The following is a 21,037-nucleotide window of genomic DNA, read 5'->3' on the forward strand; positions in this document are numbered from 1 at the left end:
TTATATGTTTCATTGTTGCTACCTTGCACCCTGCCTGGTTCATCTCCTCCCCACAACTCTTCAGTAATGGGGTGTCCAGTTGCCTACCGAGCTTTGAGTCTCCACTCCGCACTCACCCACATTTACAATGATGTGAATTTTACTTCTTTGATGTCTGATAACTGGTCCCTTCGACAGCTTGTGGTCAGACAGGCTGGTGTGCGTCTTCCATGTGGGCTTTGATGCTTCTCAGCCAGATGGCCCCTTGTTTACCCTCCAGCCTTTAAAAAACCAGACACCACATCTTTTGATAGCCAGGCACCATCAGCTTTCTTCACCACACCTGCTCATGCACACATTTTTCTTCAGCAATCGTGTCGGGAAGGTGTGCATCCTGGAATACCAATTTAATCGACCAACGTGTTCTTGCATTGAGTAAGTGTTGACTGGAAGCCCAGTGTCCATCTGCTGCCTAATACTAAATCTATAAGTATGTGCACATAGATCTGTTTCCCCACAGTCTTATATAAATACATTTACATATGTACATTCCAGTCTTTAGACCTCTATAAATACTCTTTGTCACCTAGTTCTTTCCTCTATTTCCTTTTACTTCCCTCTTGTCCCACTATCATGTTCAACCTTCATTTGGGTTTCAGTAATTACTCTCGGTTACATTGCCCTTGCTGAATCCCTACCAGGCCTCTCACACCCTCCTTGCCACTGATTTTGGATCACTTGTTTTTTGGAAATGTTTTTTGACTGCTTTCAAGATTGTCTCATTACTTTTGGTTTTTAGCAGTTTGACCATGATGTGCCTACATGTGGATCTGTTTAGATTTATTCTGTTCTGGATTTGCTGAGATTTTTACATCTGGAAGGTGGTGCTTTTTACCAAACGTCATATGCTTTAAAGCATTACTTCTTCAGTAACTACTTCTGCCTAAATGTTTTGAGTCTCCAATTAGATACCAGCTCTTCACTTATCGTTATGAGTAGGTCCCAAAAGACAAGGTTGTTATGTGAAAACTGGTGATCACAAATGAACACTGCACGACATTCAGAATACATCATTGCTCAACAGCCAGGCTGCTGAGAACTGTGGCCAGCCATGTTGGCAGATGGCCTTGACTGTCATACGTAGTATAGTTCTCTCTTAGGGCCCCGTGTTTGCAGCTGCCCAGCATAGTTCATGAATGTGCCGAGGGGTTGGGTCGTAGAGTTTTTATTATAAATGCAAAGTGTCAAAAGAACAAGAAAGACAGTGAGTGAGTGATAGGTGACCATCACATATTGGCCCAAATAGCCTAAATGTTCTGTTCATTTTCTTTTCTTTTTTTAAATCACTTTATTGGAGACTCGTACAACTCTTAACACAATCCATATTTCCATCCATTGTGTCCAGCACTTTTGTACATTTATTTCCATCATTCTCAAAACATTTCCTTTCTACTTGAGCAGCCCTTGGTATCAGCTCCTCATTTCCCCCCTCCCGCCATGTGCCCCCCTCCCCCATGAGCCCTTGATAATTTATAAATTGTTATTGTTTTGTCATACCTTACACCATCCAACATCTCCCTTCACCCCCTTCTCTCTCCGCTGTCCATCCCCCAGGGTGGAGATTATATGTAGATCCTTGTCATCTGTTACCCCTTTCTATCCCACATTCCTTCCTCCCTCCTATCTATTCATTTTCTTTAATCTCTTTTCCTATTTGATTTTCCTCTTTTCCTCCCAACTTTTTTTGTACCTTTTAATTCTAGGATTTCTACTTTTTTTGTGCTTTTAAAAATAATGTTCATTTCTGTGCTGAGATTCTTTCTGTTTATAAATTTTCTTGTTTGTTTTTGATGACATACATTCCTTTTGAAAGAACTTTCTTTATGGGATAAAAGTGACATCATCAACAACATCAACAGAAAATAAAGATAGGAACCTCTGGGCAGTGTATTGTGTTAATGAGGGAGGAACAACTCAGAAAAGGGGGATGAAAATGGCTGCCTAACTTGATGAATGCAATCAGCGTTATGGAGTTGTGCATGTAGAAACTATTGAACTGGAATGTGTTTTGCTGTGTATATTATAACAATGACAGCAAAATAAAATTGCAAAGAATCGGAGGTAAAGGAAGAAATACAAAGTTCTATGATAGAATACGTGCTGGTGAATAGTGGCTATTCATCTGGCAATTAACTGTAAGGTCAGCGGTTCGAACCTACTAGTAGATCCAAGAGAAAAAGGTATGGGGTTTTCTGCTCTGGTAAAGATTTACAGCCTCAAAAAACCTCTGGAGCAGTTCTCCTCAGCCCTATACTGTCACTGTGAGTTGGAATTGACTCAGTAACCGTATGTTTGGCTTATGATAGAATATTACAGTGAAATGTGATTTGCATGGGGGAGTCCGCAGGAAGTGGTATTTCATATTAAACTAGGTAGGTGAGAGATTTAGCCAGATAAGAGTGTTAACCGATTGGAGAAACAATACAAAAGTACAGATTTAGAAAGGAAGCAGCACATTTGAAAAACCAATGAAGGCCAGAGGACTGAAAACGAAGAGGAATGTCACAAAATGAGGCTGGGGACACTCGGTCGGGGCCAGTCCATTCAAGGCTGCAGCTCCTGTAGGGATTCTCACTTTATGTTCTGGTTACAAAGAGAAGCCCCTCCCGAAGTTTAGGAGGGAGGTAGCAGTTTGTGTCCTAGCACCACACCAGCTCCTCCATGGATAGGAATGAGAGACTAGACAAAGAGAAATCGAGGTCTTCAGTTTCTCTTTTAAGTTAGACTTCTCCTTGGTCACTTACTTACTCTCTGGCCAGCAGCCTTTCTGTGCTGTCGTCTTGGCTTCTCTCCATACCCGCCCTTGTTCTGTTCACACAGCTTCCTCCTGATGCAGGCATAAGTTCTGCAAGAGCAGTGAAGTGTGCTGGAGTTCCCATTCTTCTCAGGGCTATCCATAGTGATGATCCACTCAACAGACAGATCATAGTAATCCCTCGTGTGCCAGCCATAGCCAGTGCTGAATTGCATCCTTAAGCTGGAAGGTTTAAAAATATGTGACATTTAATTGGAGGATGGATGTTTACTTTGAAACCTCTCTTTTTTAAACAGTAGAAAATAAACTTGAAAGATTAGAAACAAACAAAGCCACCAAACAAACCAAAAAATTCTTTCTTTCGAAACAGAATACTCCCAAACCCTCATTTGCTTGCCTCCTTCTATTTGAAAAAGTAGTCCAATAATGTAGAGTCATTTCAAAGGCACTTTGCTCATCCCACCCACCCCCACTAGTTAATAGATTGACTCCTAATCCTTTCAGATTATTTTCAATTTCAGGTTGTAGAGGTAGTGTTGGTATGCTGGTCAGTCTCGTTTTGTCTGCCACTTAGAAGGATCTGTGTTTTTTCTTTTGCCAAAGTGAGAGATACTTCCTTGACCAATGAGGGATGGGGAGTAGGGGGGGCGCACATGCTGAAAGATTCGGGGGCGCAGCAAAAGCAGATCCTACACTTTATGCTGTATTATGTACTATAGTACAAAAGCTTTTTAGTTGCCAGGGGACAGTTAAGTGATGGCTTTTTGCTTGTTTTGTTTTCTGAAAATGAAGTGGTCGACCAAATAAGTTTGGGAACAAAGACTTGAACCTCTTTGGCTTGCTTTTGAGGTGGGTATATCAGAGCATAGGTAGCCTCTTCTCTTTGGTTGCTTTCACAGATTGACTTTGATGGTGTAATGATTTGTACTGTATAGTATCCTCTCTGTTTTTCCTTTTTGTTCAGCGGTTTTGCTCTCGTACACATGATTGGCAGTTGTAGTCAGAGTTTATGCTGTGGTGATTTACTAAAGCAGGTTGTCTCAAGAACTCAGGGGTTGGCAAACTTTCAAGACTGAAGAGCCAATCCTGTCCCTCACAGCAATTTGAAAATTATTTGAGCGCCATACCATATAGTTTTACAAACAAATGAAATCACCATTATCTGAATAATCATCTTTAAACTTTTTCAATTTAACTTAAGGACTGCATTTGGCCCAGAGTAAGAGTTTGCCAAGCCCTGGCCTAGGGGGAGCCTAGTGATGATGCTCAACATAGCCGAGATGGCCAATTAGGGGTAGAAAAGCTGGGAGAAAAAAAATGGGAATCTTTCTAAATAGCAATTCTTCTTGCCTTTTGGGGAAACGATAATAGGGGTTTAAAATGGTAACTTGTGGGATCCCTTAAAAGGTAAAATTCAATGGCTCTTAGAGAACTTTGCTAACTAGTCATGTTGTCATGTGCCACTGAAGCATCGCTAACTCATAACAACCCTGTAGGACGAGAGTGGGACACCCCTTGCTTGCACAGAGCAGCAGTTGGTAGGTCTTTAGGTTAGCAGCCGAGCAGTTCACCCTCAGGGTGCCCTCAAGGTGATGCTTCTGATCTAGACAGTAGGAATTACTAATATAGACAGGGTTATGCACCCCACTACCTTTTGAAGTTGATTTTTCAATGATTCTCGTCAAGGTACAGGATGTGGTTCTCTTCATTTCCCACTGCTACCCCACCCCAAGATCCACTGGTGTACAAGGTTGTTGCAGATGCAAATATGTTGTACTCCTGAATGCTGGGGTGGGGGTGGGAGGTGGGGTCGAATTACTATTTGATCTGACTTTTTATAGTTTGTGTACCCCCCCCCCCCGCCCAGCTTTCTTATTACATTGCTTCCTAGTAGAGAGAGGACCATCCCTGGAAAAGCACACTAGTTTGTGGCCTTCCCTCTGGAGAGGGTAGATTTGAGCAAAGAGACCAACAAAATCACTGAAAGCAGATTTGATTTTTATGGGAAAGTACTTTGGAGTTCTGGGTCTTAAGCTCTAGAAAGATGGGGGGTGGTTCTCTCTCTTTGTTTTAATACGAACCTGTATACTTTGATTTCTTTTTCATGGCTATGGTATGCCTTTCTTGGGGAAGAGCCAGTAGCACCTTACTTAATTCAGTAGCAGTAGAATGGAAATAAGTCTAAGCAGTGAAATAAAATCCTAGATTAAACAGAGTTCTTAAAAAAGTTTGTGGAAAAATAGAATCGGAAGTCTTGCTAAGAGAAATTTCATTGTGAGATTTTTTTTTCCCTCCTCCTAACTCACTATCTTGTCCTTACTATCTTGGCTTTTTAGATCGACTTCAGCTCCCCCGGAATATGATTGAAAACAGCATGTTTGAGGAAGAGCCGGATGTGGTGGATTTAGCCAAAGAACCTTGTTTACATCCTCTAGAGCCCGATGAGGTGGAGTATGAGCCCCGGGGCTCACGCCTTCTGGTGCGAGGTCTTGGGGAACATGAGATGGACGAGGACGAAGAGGACTATGAGTCGTCTGCAAAGCTGCTGGGCATGTCCTTCATGAACAGAAGCTCAGGCCTTCGGAACAGTGCAGCCAGCTACAGGCAGAGCCCCGACGGCGCTTGTTCGATCCCCTCTGCGAGGACCATGCTGGTCTGTGCCTTCGTCATCGTGGTTGCCATTTCTGTTATCATGGTGATTTACCTGTTGCCCAAATGCACCTTTACCAAAGAAGGCTGCCATCAGAAAAACCAATCCATGAGACTAATCCAGCCATTTGCAACAAATGGGAAATTGTTTCCGTGGGCACAAATCCGGCTTCCCACTGCCGTTAAGCCACTACGCTATGAACTTACCCTACACCCAAACCTGACTTCGATGACATTCCAGGGCTCTGTGACGATCTCAGTGCAGGCTCTTCAGGCCACGTGGAATGTCATTCTTCACAGCACAGACCATAATATTTCCAAAGTAACCTTCATGTCAGCAGTTTTAAGCCAAGAGAAACAAGTTGAGGTTCTGGAATACCCATCTCATGAACAAATTGCCATCGTTGCCCCAGAAGCCCTCCTAGAAGGGCATAATTATACCTTGAAGATAGAATATTCAGCAAATATATCTAGTTCTTACTATGGGTTTTACGGCATCTCCTACACAGATGAAAGTCATGAGAAAAAGTACGTAGCCTTTTAAAGGGAATCTTTTCCTATGCTCTGTGATGGGTTCTGAACTATAGCTCTCTTTGCCCACAACCGAGCTCCTTGCTGCAATTTATTTATTTTAAGTTTATGTGCAGAAAAGTAGAATTGCAATTAGGTAGAATGTATAAAACTTGTCACGTAGTCAAAGTTTTAAGCTATGGTGGGTGGGGGCATGGGTGTGCAGGTGTGTAGGCTTTAAGTTTTAAATAGTGGTGGGGGCATGGGTGTGCAGGCGGAGGGGACGGAATAAAGACTAAGTCATTTAAATTCTGTTCTACAGAAATTGGGACTTATTTTAAGTTTTTCATGTCTTAGAAGTTGAATATAATTTTCTAGTACTTTATAATGTCTCTGGAAAGAAGAATGGAAAAGGGTATGGATTATTCTCTAAGACTTCTAATGTACAGAACTTTTAGGAGGTACTTATTGAGATGGAACAGAGGCGCACGAAGAAGTGTAGTACGCCTACATGTTATTTTTAGTATCACTGATATTTGCTAAGGTTGGTCTTTTAAAATGCCACTAGACTACTCTGGATAACTGATGGAAATTTTTAAAAAATTAAAAAGTGACTTAACTTGGTTCAAGGGGAAATAAGTGAGACAAAACATGAAAGTATTCAGGTCCCCACTGAGCGCTATTTTGTACTGTAGTCTTTATACTCATAGCCTAAAGCCTGGCTTTCTGCACAGATGCAGTACACACTGCATACCTTTTGTTATTTTTAAAAATCATTTTATTGGAGGCTCGTACAATTCTTATCACAATCCATACATGCATCCATTGTGTCAAGCACATTTGTACATTTGTTGCCATCATCGTTCTCAAAACATTTGCTTTCTACATGAGCTCTAAATATCGGCTCCTCATTTTCCCTCCTCCCTTCCTCCCCCGTCCCTCATGAACCCTTCATAATTCATAAATTATTATTATTTTGTCATACCTTTCATTCTTATGTGGCCACCTAAGACTGCAGAGCCCTTTCAGACCTACTTTATAAATTTAAGCATTCTCACATATTTCTCTGTAAGCTAATATGTGAATTGAGAGAGATAGCAGTGAATATCTAAACCTGCCTTATGGAGGCTCTTTGGTCCTTCTTAAATAAGGAAAGAGGAAGAGCCAGATCTGTAGTTCTGTTCAGATAAGTACTTTTCTCTTCATGTAATACTTATGAAATAAATGGCATGCTGACTTTACAGTTCCGTGTAGCTTACATGACAAGTGGCATTGAAAGAAAATTTAGAATCGTGAAGATGGTTTGAAATTCCTTGACTGCAATCCTCCTCCTCTAGTTTCCATTAGCCCTAGGAAATACAGTAATATTTTAGCATGCAAACAGAGCGATAAAGCAAGTCCTTTCCCCATCACTTCACCACACTATTGCCCTTTGAATCTGCGGTACTGGCTACAGTAGGAGAAAAATCAATACTGTGTAGTTGAGGAAGGCATCATTGGTATAGTCACTTAACGACTCCGCCAGTCTGGATTGAATTGTCTATATGGAGGAGTATTTCTTAACATTAAGAAGTAGACTCTTTGTACCTTTCACGATTTGGGGGAACTACATATGAAGTAAGTCAAAAAGAATTGCTATAAAATCACATTCTCTAAGTCTATACGCTTCCGAAGGCTGTGTCTCCATTTCTTTAAACCTTCCCCCCAGATTCCACACTTTGATTTGTACCCCGTTAGAATGACAGTTTTGACCTCTTTGAGGAACTCAAATTTTGTTTCTTGTCAATGTTCTTTGAGTTTGGGGAACAAAAAAAATATCAAGGGGCAAGACCAGGATAGATGGAGTAAGATTTCCCAAGGAAATTCTCCTTGGGCAGATTTTACTGCCCTGCAAAAATGAGCAGAGTCATTGTGATGTAAACAATTCATCAGCACAGCTTAACTGGCCATTTAACTTCTTTCTTTTTAATCCTCCATTTTAATCGACCCAGCAGTTCCCTCCAAATCTACTGCTGTGATTAGACCCTGTTCTCTGCATCCTATGGGTACAGCCAAGCCTCATCCCTGGTCATGAGTAGTTCCATAATACCGTCTTCGTATGCATTGGGCTTGCTTGGAGGACTGATGGCAGGGTCCATTCTTTGAGCTCGCTGATCATTCCGCTGTGCTTTTGGCCCCATCGAACTGGAAGCGTGCCGAGGCCGAGATGGTCACTGAACACTGGAAATGCCCAACTATCAGATCCCAACTTGGGTAGCTATCGGCTAGTTACTTCTACCTGCTTCTGAACTTAAGCCACAACATCTTCATTTTTCCAGGTCTTTCCTTTCTTGGCCACCCATTGTGGTGGTCTTCTCAAACTTAGTTAAAATGCCTGATCCATTTTAAGTATTTCTTTATGTGCAACACCGTTTCTCATAAACTAGCTGCAGAGCTTCAGTGTTTGAGGGATTTGCCTGCTTGAGCTTTGTTAAAAATGTGATCATAGCCCTTGCCCTCAAAATTGTCTTTAATCCTGTGGTCCAAAAGTATTCTACCCACTGATCATAGAGACATGTTTAGAATAAACCTGTACATAGACGAACTAGAACTAGTCACAGTACTTTTTAACATGTACTTGTATTTGCCTTTCTCTCATTTTTATCTTAGTTCTATTAGAGAAATGCTTATACTTTTGTTTCTATCAGTTAGAATTAGAGTAAATAGTCAAAGTATAGATAAAACATGTGAAGGATAGAGTTCTCAAACTGTTTGCAAAGCCTGATGTGTTATATTTTTGTTGTTAGGTTCTGAGTCTGTTTCGACTCCCTAATGACTCTCCGGACGACACAATGAAACCCTCTCTGTCTTTTAACACTTCGTAATTGTTGTTATATTTGAGTCAAGTATTTGCAGAGTTATTACTTGTCATAAGGAAACTTTACCCGTGTGCTCTCAGGGAAGAAATCTGTACCGTGAAGTTGTTGATGATAGACTTAAGATGCTAATAAACTAAAAGAACTAGTGAATGTATTTAGGATGGGCTGTGTTTGTGGATTTCTTAGTCTGTCTGTCTCTCAGCCTCCTTTTTTTGAACTCTTTCAAGTGGCCTCAGCAGAGATCTCTTGGCCTCTGCACTTACCTTAGCTCCTCTCCCTCGCTTCCCTTCTCCACCCTGCTGCCAGACCCCATTTCTCCGTGCACCGATGTGACAGTGGCAGGCTTTGACAGACGATCCTTTCTCAGTTCCTCATTTCTAGAAGGGTTTGTTTTGAGACCTTTCGTAATTTGGATGGCTTCTTGTGCACGTTCCTGCAATCTGATGACAGTAATGGCCGATGTTTACTCAGACCCGCACTAATGTGATGTTTAGTCTTTGTCTCCCTGCTGCTGTAACAGAAACGCAGCTGGGTGGCTTTCATGGACAGAAATGTGTTTTCTTAGCGCAGGAGTCTGCAAGTCTAAATCTAAAGGCCTCTCCAAGAAGAAGGCTCTGTCTGTTCATTGGGGGGAAATCCCTGTCTCGGCTTCTCTGGTGTTTGCAGTGCTTCTTGGAGATCTCTACCAGGCATCTGTCTTCCTCTTATTGTCCATGCTTATGTGCCTAATCTGCGTCTATTGTCTACCATAATTAACAGATCTGCATGATGAATCAGTTGAGCACACCCTGTTATATGTTATGTGGAAGTAAAGTATTGAATTAGTGTCTTCAGAAAGCACAATAGATGAAACAATAAAGTGGGCACTAGAAAACATTTATCATACCAAGTATTCAATTTCTTTCTCTTTTAAAGTGAGCATGTTGTCAACTTTCTTGACTTTTGAGTATACTGTATATACTCAAGTATAAGCTGAATTTTCCTGCACATTTTTAACACAGTTTTTGTGGTAAAATTAGGTGCCTCGGCGGATATTCGGGGCGGCTTATACTCGTGTGTGTACCATATATCTTATGGGTCACTCCTTGGCACACCTTTTTATCACTGTGTTCGTGAGCCTTGTCGGCCTCAATAAGTAAGCTTTAGGGAGACAGGCTTTCCAATATAGGGAAGGTAATGACAACCTGGAATCGTGTGTTTTGCCTTAGCAAAATCTGGTGACATTAGTCTAAAACATATTTAGAAATAAGATTCAGATTACTTACTACATGAAAACAGACTTCAACTTGGAAGTAGTAGAATGAAATGGAAGGACGAAATATTTCTTCATAATGTATGTAGGGTGCATTGATTCAGACAACCCTTTCTGTCAACATGAATTTGATATTTCAGATGTCCCCTGCTTTCTGTTGAAGAGCATGTAAGGCTGGCACTACTGCCTGACAGAATCCTCGGGGAGCTGCAGCAGGAATAGGCTCGAACAAAGTATCGCTTTAAGAACCCAACCACACTCACTGCCATGGAGTCAGTGCTGACTAGCAGCGATCGGGACTAGAAAGCCCACTCTTCCTTCCTTGGAGCTGCTGGTGGTTTTGAAAGGGACTTAAAATGTTGATGCAAACATTTCCAAACCAGTAAGCAGCCTTAAAGTATGTAGTGTTTCCCAAAGCAAATACAGTCATTAATAAGAGATAATGGTGTCTTGGTGGTATCAACAGTGAATGTGCTCAGCCGGCTCTCTGAACAGTTGGAAATGTGAGTCCACCTGGAGACACGGTGGGGGACAGGCCCAGCAGTCTTCAGTCTGTGAGGACCCTGCACAGCTCTTCCGGACAGACTAGGGGTCACCAGGAGTCCCATTGGCTCCACAGCTGCAGCTGGGTAATTAAAGAATCAGCTTCAGATTATCCAAACTCAATGGGCAAGCACCCTGTTCTCAGAAACCTTTATATGAGTTACTCTCTCTTTTAATAGTGATTTTGAGATTTTATTTTAGCCTTTTATGATCCAACTTTGATCAAAAAGTGATGGTTCAAGTAGGGCTCTCTTGTGTGGCTAGTAGGGATCAAACTTTATTCCCCGATGACTGGTGACCTTTTCCAAACCTCCTGCAGACTGACTAAGAAGATGCAGCATATGCTTAAGTTGGTTCATAGATACCTTCCTTAAAGTTTGCTAAATATAAACAGTTATTTGGGCGTATTAGAGATGAGAAAAAGCAAAAACAAAACAACCTTACTGCCAGTGATAAATTCTGACTTAAAGTAATCCTATGTGACAGAGTTGAGCTGCTTCTGTAGTTTCTATGGGGATAGAAAGTCTTATCTTTCTTCTCAGGAGTGGTTGGTTTTGAAATGCTGACCTACAGATTAGCAAGTTAACATGTAACTATACCACCATGGCTCCTTATTACAAATGAAAATGCAATAAATTTAAAGGTGAAAAAATGGTTTTAACTTTAAGCAGTCTTACTTGGTTCTACCAAAAACCTTGTATGTGTGAGATGATGCTCATTCTTGATTTATCAGCCTAGGAAAGTGAAACTTAGGTCAGTGATTTGCTGAAAGTCATTTGACTGGTAAAATGCAGAGGTTTAGTCTTCTGACTTCAGGTTTCACACTTTTTTTTAAGTGGAAAATATGTTGAATTGTATGATATGGGAATGTGTCCAGCCAACATTACTGAGCATTTTGATCAAAGATCCTCTAGGAAAATCCTAATCAAAAAGAAATTCAGAATAGATCTTTAAATTCTAATGGATTTCAGAAATTGTGAAACTATAGTGACTGGATGAACCCCTGAAAGTGTGGCTCTGAGATTGCCCTTAAACCTTAAACCAGAAACCTCCCTTGCAGCCCTCATAAAACTGGACAATAGTTTGTTTAGCTTAGTTGCAGACTTATCTGCCCTGAGCATGTCCTCTCTTAAGATCAGTTTATATGGGACCAAATTGGCAACAGTGACTGAAAAGATTCCCTAGGAAGCTTAGAGGGAGGGGTAGTTCATTTATGGTAATGAGGGAGGAACAACCCAGAAAGGAGAACTGAGAATGGTTACACAACTCAAAGAATGTAGTGTCACCGAATTAAACTTGTAGAAATTGTTAAATTGGCTTATGTTCTTTATAATCTCAACAAAACGTGTGTGTAAACACACATCTATAAATGACTGAGTTAATATTTCACATGTTTGGTATGTTGTAGGAAGAGAAGAAAAGAAAGATTAATTGGGAAAAGAATAAAGGAAACCATGCTATAGTAAAGTCTGAAGTTTTTCAAACACCTGTTTACTTAGTCTTCATGAAAGTGCAAGTTATGAGTACAAGGGTTAGTGTGAAGCCAGAGTCTGTTTGCACCGATGGTTAATGGCATGTAATGACTACCCTTCTTACTGCTCTCCATCAGAAACCTTAGGAAGGCCTCAGTGACCAGCCAGTCTGTATGGTTTCTGTCTCCTACCACATGGCTGGCCCCCGGTCCTTAAACATGGACTGCTCTGCCAACTATTCATAGACTGTCGTCTCTTCCCTCCTTTGACGTTTGTTTTTATGATATGGTTGGGGTCTGACTTGGTTTTCTGTCTGCTGTGTAAGCCTCTGCCCCTCTCAGTAGATTGCAGATCCTGTAATGTCTAAGATTGTATGATGTCTTACTTTAGTATTCCTAGTACTTGGCTTGGTGCCTTGAATGGTAGCTGCTCAGTAACTGTTGGATTGAATTTGTGCTTGATTTAGGTACTTTGCAGCCACTCAGTTTGAACCCCTGGCAGCAAGATCTGCTTTTCCGTGTTTTGATGAGCCAGCATTTAAAGCCACCTTTGTCATCAGGATCACACGGGATGAGCAGCACACTGCCTTATCGAACATGCCCAAGGTACTGTTCTGTTTCTGGGAATGTGAAACCACGCGTGCGTCTCTTTCTCCACTAGGGACACTGAACCTCCCCTTTTCCAGGCCGCTGTTGAGACTGGTTAAAATGACATGCCTTCTTAGGCTTCCTTGGGTACTTAAATCAATGTTAACATTTTGGGATTGACTGCGAAGCCAGCCTCAGGAGCAGCACCTAGAACAGTGGTTTCAACCTTCCGAGTGCCGCAGCTCTTTCATACAGTCCCTCATGTTGTGGTGACCCCCCCCCCCCAACCATAAACTTATTTTCGTTGTTACTTCACAACTGTAATTTTGCGACTGTTGTGAATCAGGAGACCCCTGTGTAAGGGTCATTTGACCCCCAAAGGGGTTGCTACCCACAGATTGAGAACCGCTGGCCTAGAGGAAAGAAAGGAGGGCATGGACTTAGAATGTATTTGTAGGAAATGTAAAGTATTTATTCTGCACTAAAGTTTGCAAATGTGGAACAGTGTGCACTGTCCCTGAAGAGTAGAGCGGTGTTTTACAGCACCTGGTGAATTTGCTTTACCAAGCAGTTATGTGTGATAGTTTGAATCATGGTTGTTTTTTGTGCCGTATTGCTATGTGAAAAATCTGTATTATAATTAGAAGACTAACTGTAACAATACCAGTTTCATGTGGAAGGCAGTGTAGGCAAGGATCTAATGAAGCAGTGGTGTCTTTGTGCTAAATAGGAGCTCTAAGGGATCCTTCGGTTGCCCTGTAGGAGCCTCCGGGAACCATGATGGTTAGCACCCAGGAGTAGCTACACCTGATAGGCCATGGAGTCATCCCCTGTAGACAGAAAAGGACAGCAGGTAGCCTTCAACAAAGATGTTGGTCTAAGCCAGGGGTCCTCAAACTTCTTAAACAGGGCCAGGTCACTGTCCCTCAGACCCTTTGGAGGGCCTGACTACAGTTTAAAAATAAGCTATGAACAAATTCCTATGCAGACTGCACATATCTTATTTTGAAGTAAAAAACAAACAAACACAAATGAGCAAAAACACCCGGTCGGCCTGATAAATGTCCTCAGCGGGTCGCAGTTTGAGGACCCCTGATAAGCACTTCATTCCCAGCCGTACTGTCCCTTCTATTGTGCCCATCACAGACTTCTCTGGTGACTTACTGAGCCCTTTCAGGGTGCTCAGCATGGCACACTAAGAAACCATTTCACATCACAGTCGATGACACTTGGCGCCGCAGCAGTAAATCCTTATTCTGCTGAAGCAGTTTGTGGTAGTAGAGTAGAATATTCCAAGGTCTGCTGTGAGGATTTTAGCTTTGGAGGTATTTTAAAGGGAAGAAACAAATACTGTTACTGATTCTCTCGAACTTATATGTATGTAAACTCTCTTTCATACCCAATCTGTCCTCATGCTGGGTGGTTAGAGCAGACAGAGAAGGCTGTGCTCTGTCAGCAATCCCACCGAGTGATTAAAGTACCCCAGCCTCCTGACAACCTGTTTTCCTGTTGACTTTTCACATTCTCACTTCATTTGGTACTGTCATTTCTGGCGCGAGTTACAGAACTGTCACCTTTCCCCCCTTTTTTTGCTCGTAGAAGTCGTCGGTCCCTGTGGAAGATGGCCTTGTTCAGGATGAGTTTTATGAAAGTGTGAAGATGAGCACTTACCTGGTAGCTTTCATAGTGGGGGAGATGAAGAACCTGAGTCAAGACGTCAACGGAACCCTGGTATGTGTGCGCGGTAATTGTTTGAAAGCCTAGTTCACACGAAGCAGGTGAAGAGGGATTGTGCTTTAATGTTACCAAGTGGCTACCTTACAATGGAAAATAGGCTCATGCATCACAACTGAGATTTTATACCAGAAATGCTTTTTTTACTTTATTATTTGCCATTATTAATTTACAATGAGAAAATCCAAAGATTTTCAAGCTTCCTTTAATTTTACTTTCACAAGAATTCCAGAAAGACAAGGTGTATACACTAAAGCTTCTAAACAGTCATTGTTCAATATAGTAACCTACTTCATTAAATTTAATCCATTTAAAATCAAAATTAAAGTTCACTTTCACATCCCCGCTGGCCACATTGCAGGCATTCAGTAATGTTCATGTGGCTGCCATCTTGGATGACACAGGATAGAAGAACATTTCTATCAGTGCAAACTATATTAGCACCAAATTCTAGAGCCCTGGACGATCTTATGATAGTGTAAAACTTGCTTTAAAAGAGAACTCTTAAAAATAAGAACTCTGCTTGTAAAATTAGATAAGCCCATTTATTTATTTTCCTTGCCCCAGATTGAATTTTCTTCATCTGTTAATGATTAAAGTTGTTAATTTAAGGGAAGATCTGGTTTATCTACATTTTGATGAAATTCATCATTTGTTCTAATTAGGCTCCTCTGATTTTCTTTGCCTTTGGCAATTATCTACAAACTATTATTTGATTAAATTTTGTGCTTTAGCTACTCAGTAAAGACTTAATAAAGCTGCTGCTTTCCCAAGAAGGTTGTCATAAAGCCAAAAATGTTACTTATCTTGATATAGAAAGAGGGTTTAACAAGGAATAGTAGCTTTACTTTTTGATATTTTTATTAATATAGGTTTCTATGTGTTTGTAGCAATATTTTTTGGCTTTTTCTCAAATAGTCACTGTGTTGGGCCAGGGCGACTACAGAAACAAATTCAAAGACGTATATATAGAAATAGCTTTATATCAAGGAGTAATTTTATATTAAGAAAACATCCCAGCTCAGTCCAGATCAAGTCCATAAGTCTGATATTAGCCCATAAGTCCAATACTAGACCAGAAACCCTTCTTCAGAGTTACACAGTCACATGTAACGATGTAAATGCAGAAAGATCACAGCCGGATGGGTGCAAAGTCTTGTGGATCCAGTGGCAAGGGGAGCATCTCAGCACTGCTGTGGGTCTCCACTTGGCTCCTCCAGCTCTCCAAGTGTGCCTGTTCAACAGGAAGGTGAAGCAGAGAGAGAGGCTCTCCTAGGGCTCAGCAAGTTTCCCTGTGGCTTGTCAACAAGTTGACATGAAAATATGTAACTGCCACAACTGCCCTCAGTACATCGCTGCTGCTTTGTTGGTTCCAAGTTGTAACAAACTTGCTAGAATAGAGTAGAGCTGCTCCAAGGGGATTTTGAGGTTAAATCTCTATTAGCATTCCGACGACACCTCTTCCAAGACAGATGTGTGTATTCTTCTGGCAGTCAGTGGTATGTTAGGTATTGTGACTGGTTTTTAACTCTTTCTTATTCATTGCTCAGCTTTCACATGCTTAGGAGGCGATTGAAGATCCAATGGGTTGGGTCTAGCGAATTGTACTTCTCAAAGTGACGTCTTTGTTTTTCACACTTTAAAGGAGTCTGCCCTGACTAATGAATGCACCATTTCATTTCTTGATGGCTCTTTCCGTGGACATTGACTATGGATCCAAATGAAATCAAATGCTTGGCAGCTTCAGTATTTTCTTTTTTCATTGATGTTGCTTGTTGACACAGTTGTGGTGATTTTTGTTTTCTCTGTGTTAGGGTATAATCATACTGTAGGTTCTCGTCTGTTAGCATGACTAGTAAGTGCTTCGAGTCTAATTTGTTTTCAGCCAGCAGCATTTTGTCATCTTCAGATCTCAGATTGTTAGTGGGCCTTCCTCCGGTCCTGATGCTGCAGTCTATGATACAGCTGTGTACTATTTTGCCATATGTTACGTAACTATATAAAATAGTTAGTAATAAAGATTTTATACAAAATAGCTATATACTAAGTAAGACTATAGTCTCAGGGTGTTTGCTCACTAGATTAAATATGTGTAGTGAAAGGGTTCAACATGATTCACATACACCTTTCCTAATTTTAAACCAGGCATTAATCCCTCGTGCTCAAATAACTCGGTCAATTTTAGGTTCTGCATGACCACAATTAGGTGTTCTGGAATTCCCATTATTTGTAGTGTAATCTGTAATTTGTTATAGATGGCCACACAGTCCAATGCTTTTTCATATTCCTTATAGCACAGGTAAATACCTTAGTAGTATTCTGTGCTTTTATCCAAGATCTATCTGGTATCAGCAATGGTACCTCTCATTACATGTTTTCTTTCTTTTTGAATTAGACTTGAATTACTGGGCATTCTCCATTAATCTAATGCTGTAACCATTTTTAATTCTCTTCAGTAAAGTTTTGCTTATATGTTACATTGATAGTGTTTTGTAATTTTTCATATTCTTTTGTTTCACCTTTCTTTGGAATGGGCACAGATAAAGATCTCTTCTAGTTACTTGACCAGATTTCTTGGCATAGGTGAGTGAGCACTTCCAACATCATATCTGTTAAATAAGCAATAGTTTTATTAATATTACCTCTTACTAGTAGCATCAGAAGACACCATTAACATCTTTTCATTATAAACCAGACTGAGACATTATATAAAATTTATAATCATTTTACATGATCCATTAGGACATGGGGTCAAATGACCCTTTCACAGAGGTCACCTAAGACCATCGGAAAACACAAATATTTCACGATATATAATTACATATTGTTTTGTGATTAATCATTATGATTTAATTATTTTTAATTATGTTCAATTTGTAAAAATGAAACTGCATCCTGCATATCAGATATTGATATCCTATATATCAGTTATACGATTCATAACAGTAGAAAAATTACAGTTATGAAGTAGTAACGAAAATAATTTTATGGTCGGGGGGTCACCACACATGAGGGTCACGGCATTAGGAAGGTTGAGAGAACCACTGATAGAGAGGCTAAGTAGTTTACCTATCGTTACATGGCCATTAAATGACAGAATTCTAGTGCCCGCCACGGTATGCTGTGCCATCCACCGAGTGGCATAAATAACCTCTGTGGGTGTATCCCATCCAGTGAACCACAAGTCCCTTCTGACCCATAGTGACTCTAGAGCATAGAGAAAAACTACCCTGTGGGTGCTTTCATGACGAATTGTTATGGAAGCTGACTGCTTCCAGGATCACAGCTGGTGGGTTCACACTGCGAGGACTTTTTGGTTCGTACCCCTAGTGCTGAACCACCTCACTACCGGTGATCAGAAATTAAGGCGTGAAGTCTAACGAAGGATTTTTATTATGCTAAAGTGTTGTAATCCTAGTGTATTAATCAGGGTTCTAGTGAGACAGAACCAGCCACACACCCATACATACACGCATAAACATTTGTTTCAAGAAGTTGAGTCAGGCGATTGTGGGGACTGGGAAGTCAGTTTGTATGTCAGCTGGCAGGCTTTAGAGTCTGTCAGGCTTATGCCCTAAGATCTGTAGGTCAGGAGACAGAAGAAGTACAGAGTGGAGGGAGAGTGAGTTCTACCAAAATATCTGTTACAGCCTGGAAGCTGAACATACCCTAAGGAAATGACCTTTTCAGCTGACCAGTTGTGTGTTTGAGATTCCAGTGTGAAAGGTGTGATCCAAGGCAATGGTGGGCTGACGTATTTGACTTCCTCTGGCCGCCCCTATTGTCACGGGGACGGGATCAGACCGCCCTCTGTGGCCCCTCAGTCCTTACTTGTTCTGACAGTAATCAGTTGCAGTGGCCATACAGAACTCACAGGCAATGTTCACACTAAGAGGGTTTACTGGGGAAGTTAATAGGGTACCACAGATTAGCATCAGCAGACAGGATACAGTCATTGGTCTCCTCAGCCAGCAGCCAAGTCTCTCTAGCCTTCAGTCTCTTAGCCACAGGGCCCTTTGGCCATTGCCTCCATGGGCCACAGAAGCCACCCCCTCCCCCCACCCCCCGCCGTCATCATCTCAGGCTAGATAAGGGGAAGATAACCCATAGCAATGCACGGCTCTTTTGAGTTTGCGTGCCAAAGTTTCTGATGCATCTAGTCTCTGCAGCCTCCACCACTTCAGACAGATGTTAAATGTGCTCTTCCAAGTCAGTCTCTCTGGTTTCTTTCTCTTAATGTAGCTTCAAAGATGGTTCTTCCTTTTAGCTGGGGAGTGGCAACGGAGATTGGCCAATCCTCTATATTTGGGTTGCACACACCATATTTGCATAGTCCAACCTACTCCCTTGTGGGGGTTACAGAGACTTGGGTAGGAGAGTCTTAGTAAGAAAGTTTACTCCACCACAGAATAGAATTACACAAGATGGCATGGAGTAGCACTCATTGAGTGGCCAAAGTACAGGAAACTATAGTTATCCAAGTTTACATATAAAATTAGCCATTATACTTAGGGTTACTTACATTTCATAATGTTTGGCATTAGCATATTTCACAACTTTCCAGAATTAAGACAGTAGAGTTTTCTTTATTGATACCAATCTTTCTAAGTGACTCAAAATGTCATAGGTGACTGTGGATTTAGAAACATGTCCTAAGCAGTGGTAGAGGCGGCTGTGTTACTGAAAACCTAAAGGAAGAGGAACACTTCTTGTTTCTGTTCATTCTTTGGTGTTTCGTAAGCCTTTCTCTGCCCTTGAGTAATGCCAGAGTTACCGAGGACATTCTAGGCCAGTTGTGGAATGGCACTGCTTGTCCTGCAGTGGTGTTTTAGATTTCGTTTTGCTATCACCTGTTTTTATTTTCTTAATGGACAGATCCAACCCATAGAATCATAGTTGAGCCTGGTGAGTCAGGTTTCAGTGGACAGTATAGTCATTGAACAATCAAAGAGAACCTTTAACAGTATAATTTTAACTGAATATTCATTTATTTCTACTCATTCAGGAGCATAGCTCATTTCCACTAAAAAGAATTCTACCTCAAGTATCTGTGTCAGTCTGGGACATTGGACACAATCTATGCCATCTCCTAATGTTCCGTCTGATTTGTTATCCTGAACTGACTTGAAACTATGTTTTGCTTCAGCATTAATGCCTTTTCTGGGTCTTGTTTAAGAAGGCTTCTGCTCATCAGAAAGCTATATTGGAAGCTTCCAAAATGTTCTTTCTTTATAAATCTTACAGGCCATATCATTATTCTCTTTGGGTTTTTTTTTTTTGGCTTGGTTTTTGCTTTTACTGTTTAGTTTTCATTTTTATTAAATTAAGGAACCAGATAAGCTAGGTTTGTCATTCCACAGCCTATAAGAATCCTTTTCCCTAAGAGTGAATGTGCGTCTTTGTAGTTATGTCCTTTAATGTTTTTTGAGAGCTAAACAAGAATGTTGCCAGGAAATATTTTAAGACATAAGTCTTTAGGCGTGGGCGCCAGTTGACTTCCACTTGACAGCGTTAGACTACTCCTACCAGGCCCAGAATGCTGTTTAAGACTTTCTTTGCTGAGCTAGATTGCTCTCCTGTTATGTGTTGTTTTTTGCCTTGTGCATCTTTTGCTAAAATAATAATAATAAAATAACCCAAACTTGATATTAATTCGAATAACACCATGATTTACCTCTCATGAAAACACTTAGCAGTCAAATGTAGCATAGGTTCTTTGAATGAAAGAGAAGTAAAAAGGAAGAGAAAACATAAAGTTACCTTGTCTTTTTCTTCTTTCTAATCATCTGTTCCAGAAGTAGTAGTAAGTGGATGCTGTGGTGAGGTTGCAGTTTCAGATAAACTTCTTTTTCCCATGTGGGGTTAAAACTGACTTTTGTGGCAGAAAGTACAGGAAGAGCACACTATAGAAAACTTACATTGGGAGCTTCCAAATTTTTCTTCATAAATCTTACAGGTGTTTCAGTATTCTCTTTGGGGAGGTGGTTTGGCTTGGTTTTTGCTTTTACTATCTAGTTTTTGTTTTTATTAAATTAAGGAAGAGCACAAGTTAGTATGTCGGCTCATCGCTCTCATGGCAGGCGAGAACAGATTCTTAAAAGCTGTTGTGGCAGCTCCTTGCCAAGGGCTGCAGATGGTGGAGGTTGGACTGGTGAAGTACATCTTACCATATAACCTTAGAGATTCAATATCTTCCATAGTTATTTTGGAAAGCAACAACTTTTTACATGGTTCATTCTGGACCTGGACATTTAATTCTTCCAGTAACTGTTGCCAGAGTACTCTGCTCACACAGATTTTGCTCTAAGAATTCTACTTAGGATTAATAATAACATTTATTAAGCACTACACCAGTTATATACATGTTTCACTTCATTTAATCCTCACAGCAGCTTAGGTAGAAGCTCTATTGATGGCTGTTTTACAGATAAGACAGAGAGTAACTAACCTGTTGATATGAGTAGCAGAGATTTGAACCCTATCACTTGAGTAAAAAAAGCTATGCTCTTAACTTTTGTTCTTCACATTCAGGTTTGTGGTATGTCACCTTTGGTTTCTGTGATCAGCGCCTGCATTCTGTAGAATGAAGTTCCATAAAGACAATTGTACTCGGAATTTATTTGGCCTTTTAAAAACAG

General features: G+C 40.8%; 1 protein-coding gene across 1 annotated transcript in view; it reads left to right on the top strand.

Annotated features, from left to right (window-relative positions):
• LNPEP (leucyl and cystinyl aminopeptidase) overlaps positions 1 to 21,037 on the top strand; it is a 106,292-nt gene that overhangs the window by 32,526 nt on the left and 52,729 nt on the right. Inside the window, exons 2-4 of the mRNA XM_075541307.1 lie at positions 5,131 to 5,971; positions 12,545 to 12,683; positions 14,265 to 14,396. Of these exons, the coding sequence (XP_075397422.1) occupies positions 5,131 to 5,971; positions 12,545 to 12,683; positions 14,265 to 14,396 (1,112 nt within the window). The remainder of the gene's footprint in view (positions 1 to 5,130; positions 5,972 to 12,544; positions 12,684 to 14,264; positions 14,397 to 21,037) is intronic.

The sequence above is a fragment of the Tenrec ecaudatus genome, chromosome 2, assembly GCF_050624435.1.
Source record: "Tenrec ecaudatus isolate mTenEca1 chromosome 2, mTenEca1.hap1, whole genome shotgun sequence".
Classification (NCBI taxonomy): domain Eukaryota; kingdom Metazoa; phylum Chordata; class Mammalia; order Afrosoricida; family Tenrecidae; genus Tenrec; species Tenrec ecaudatus.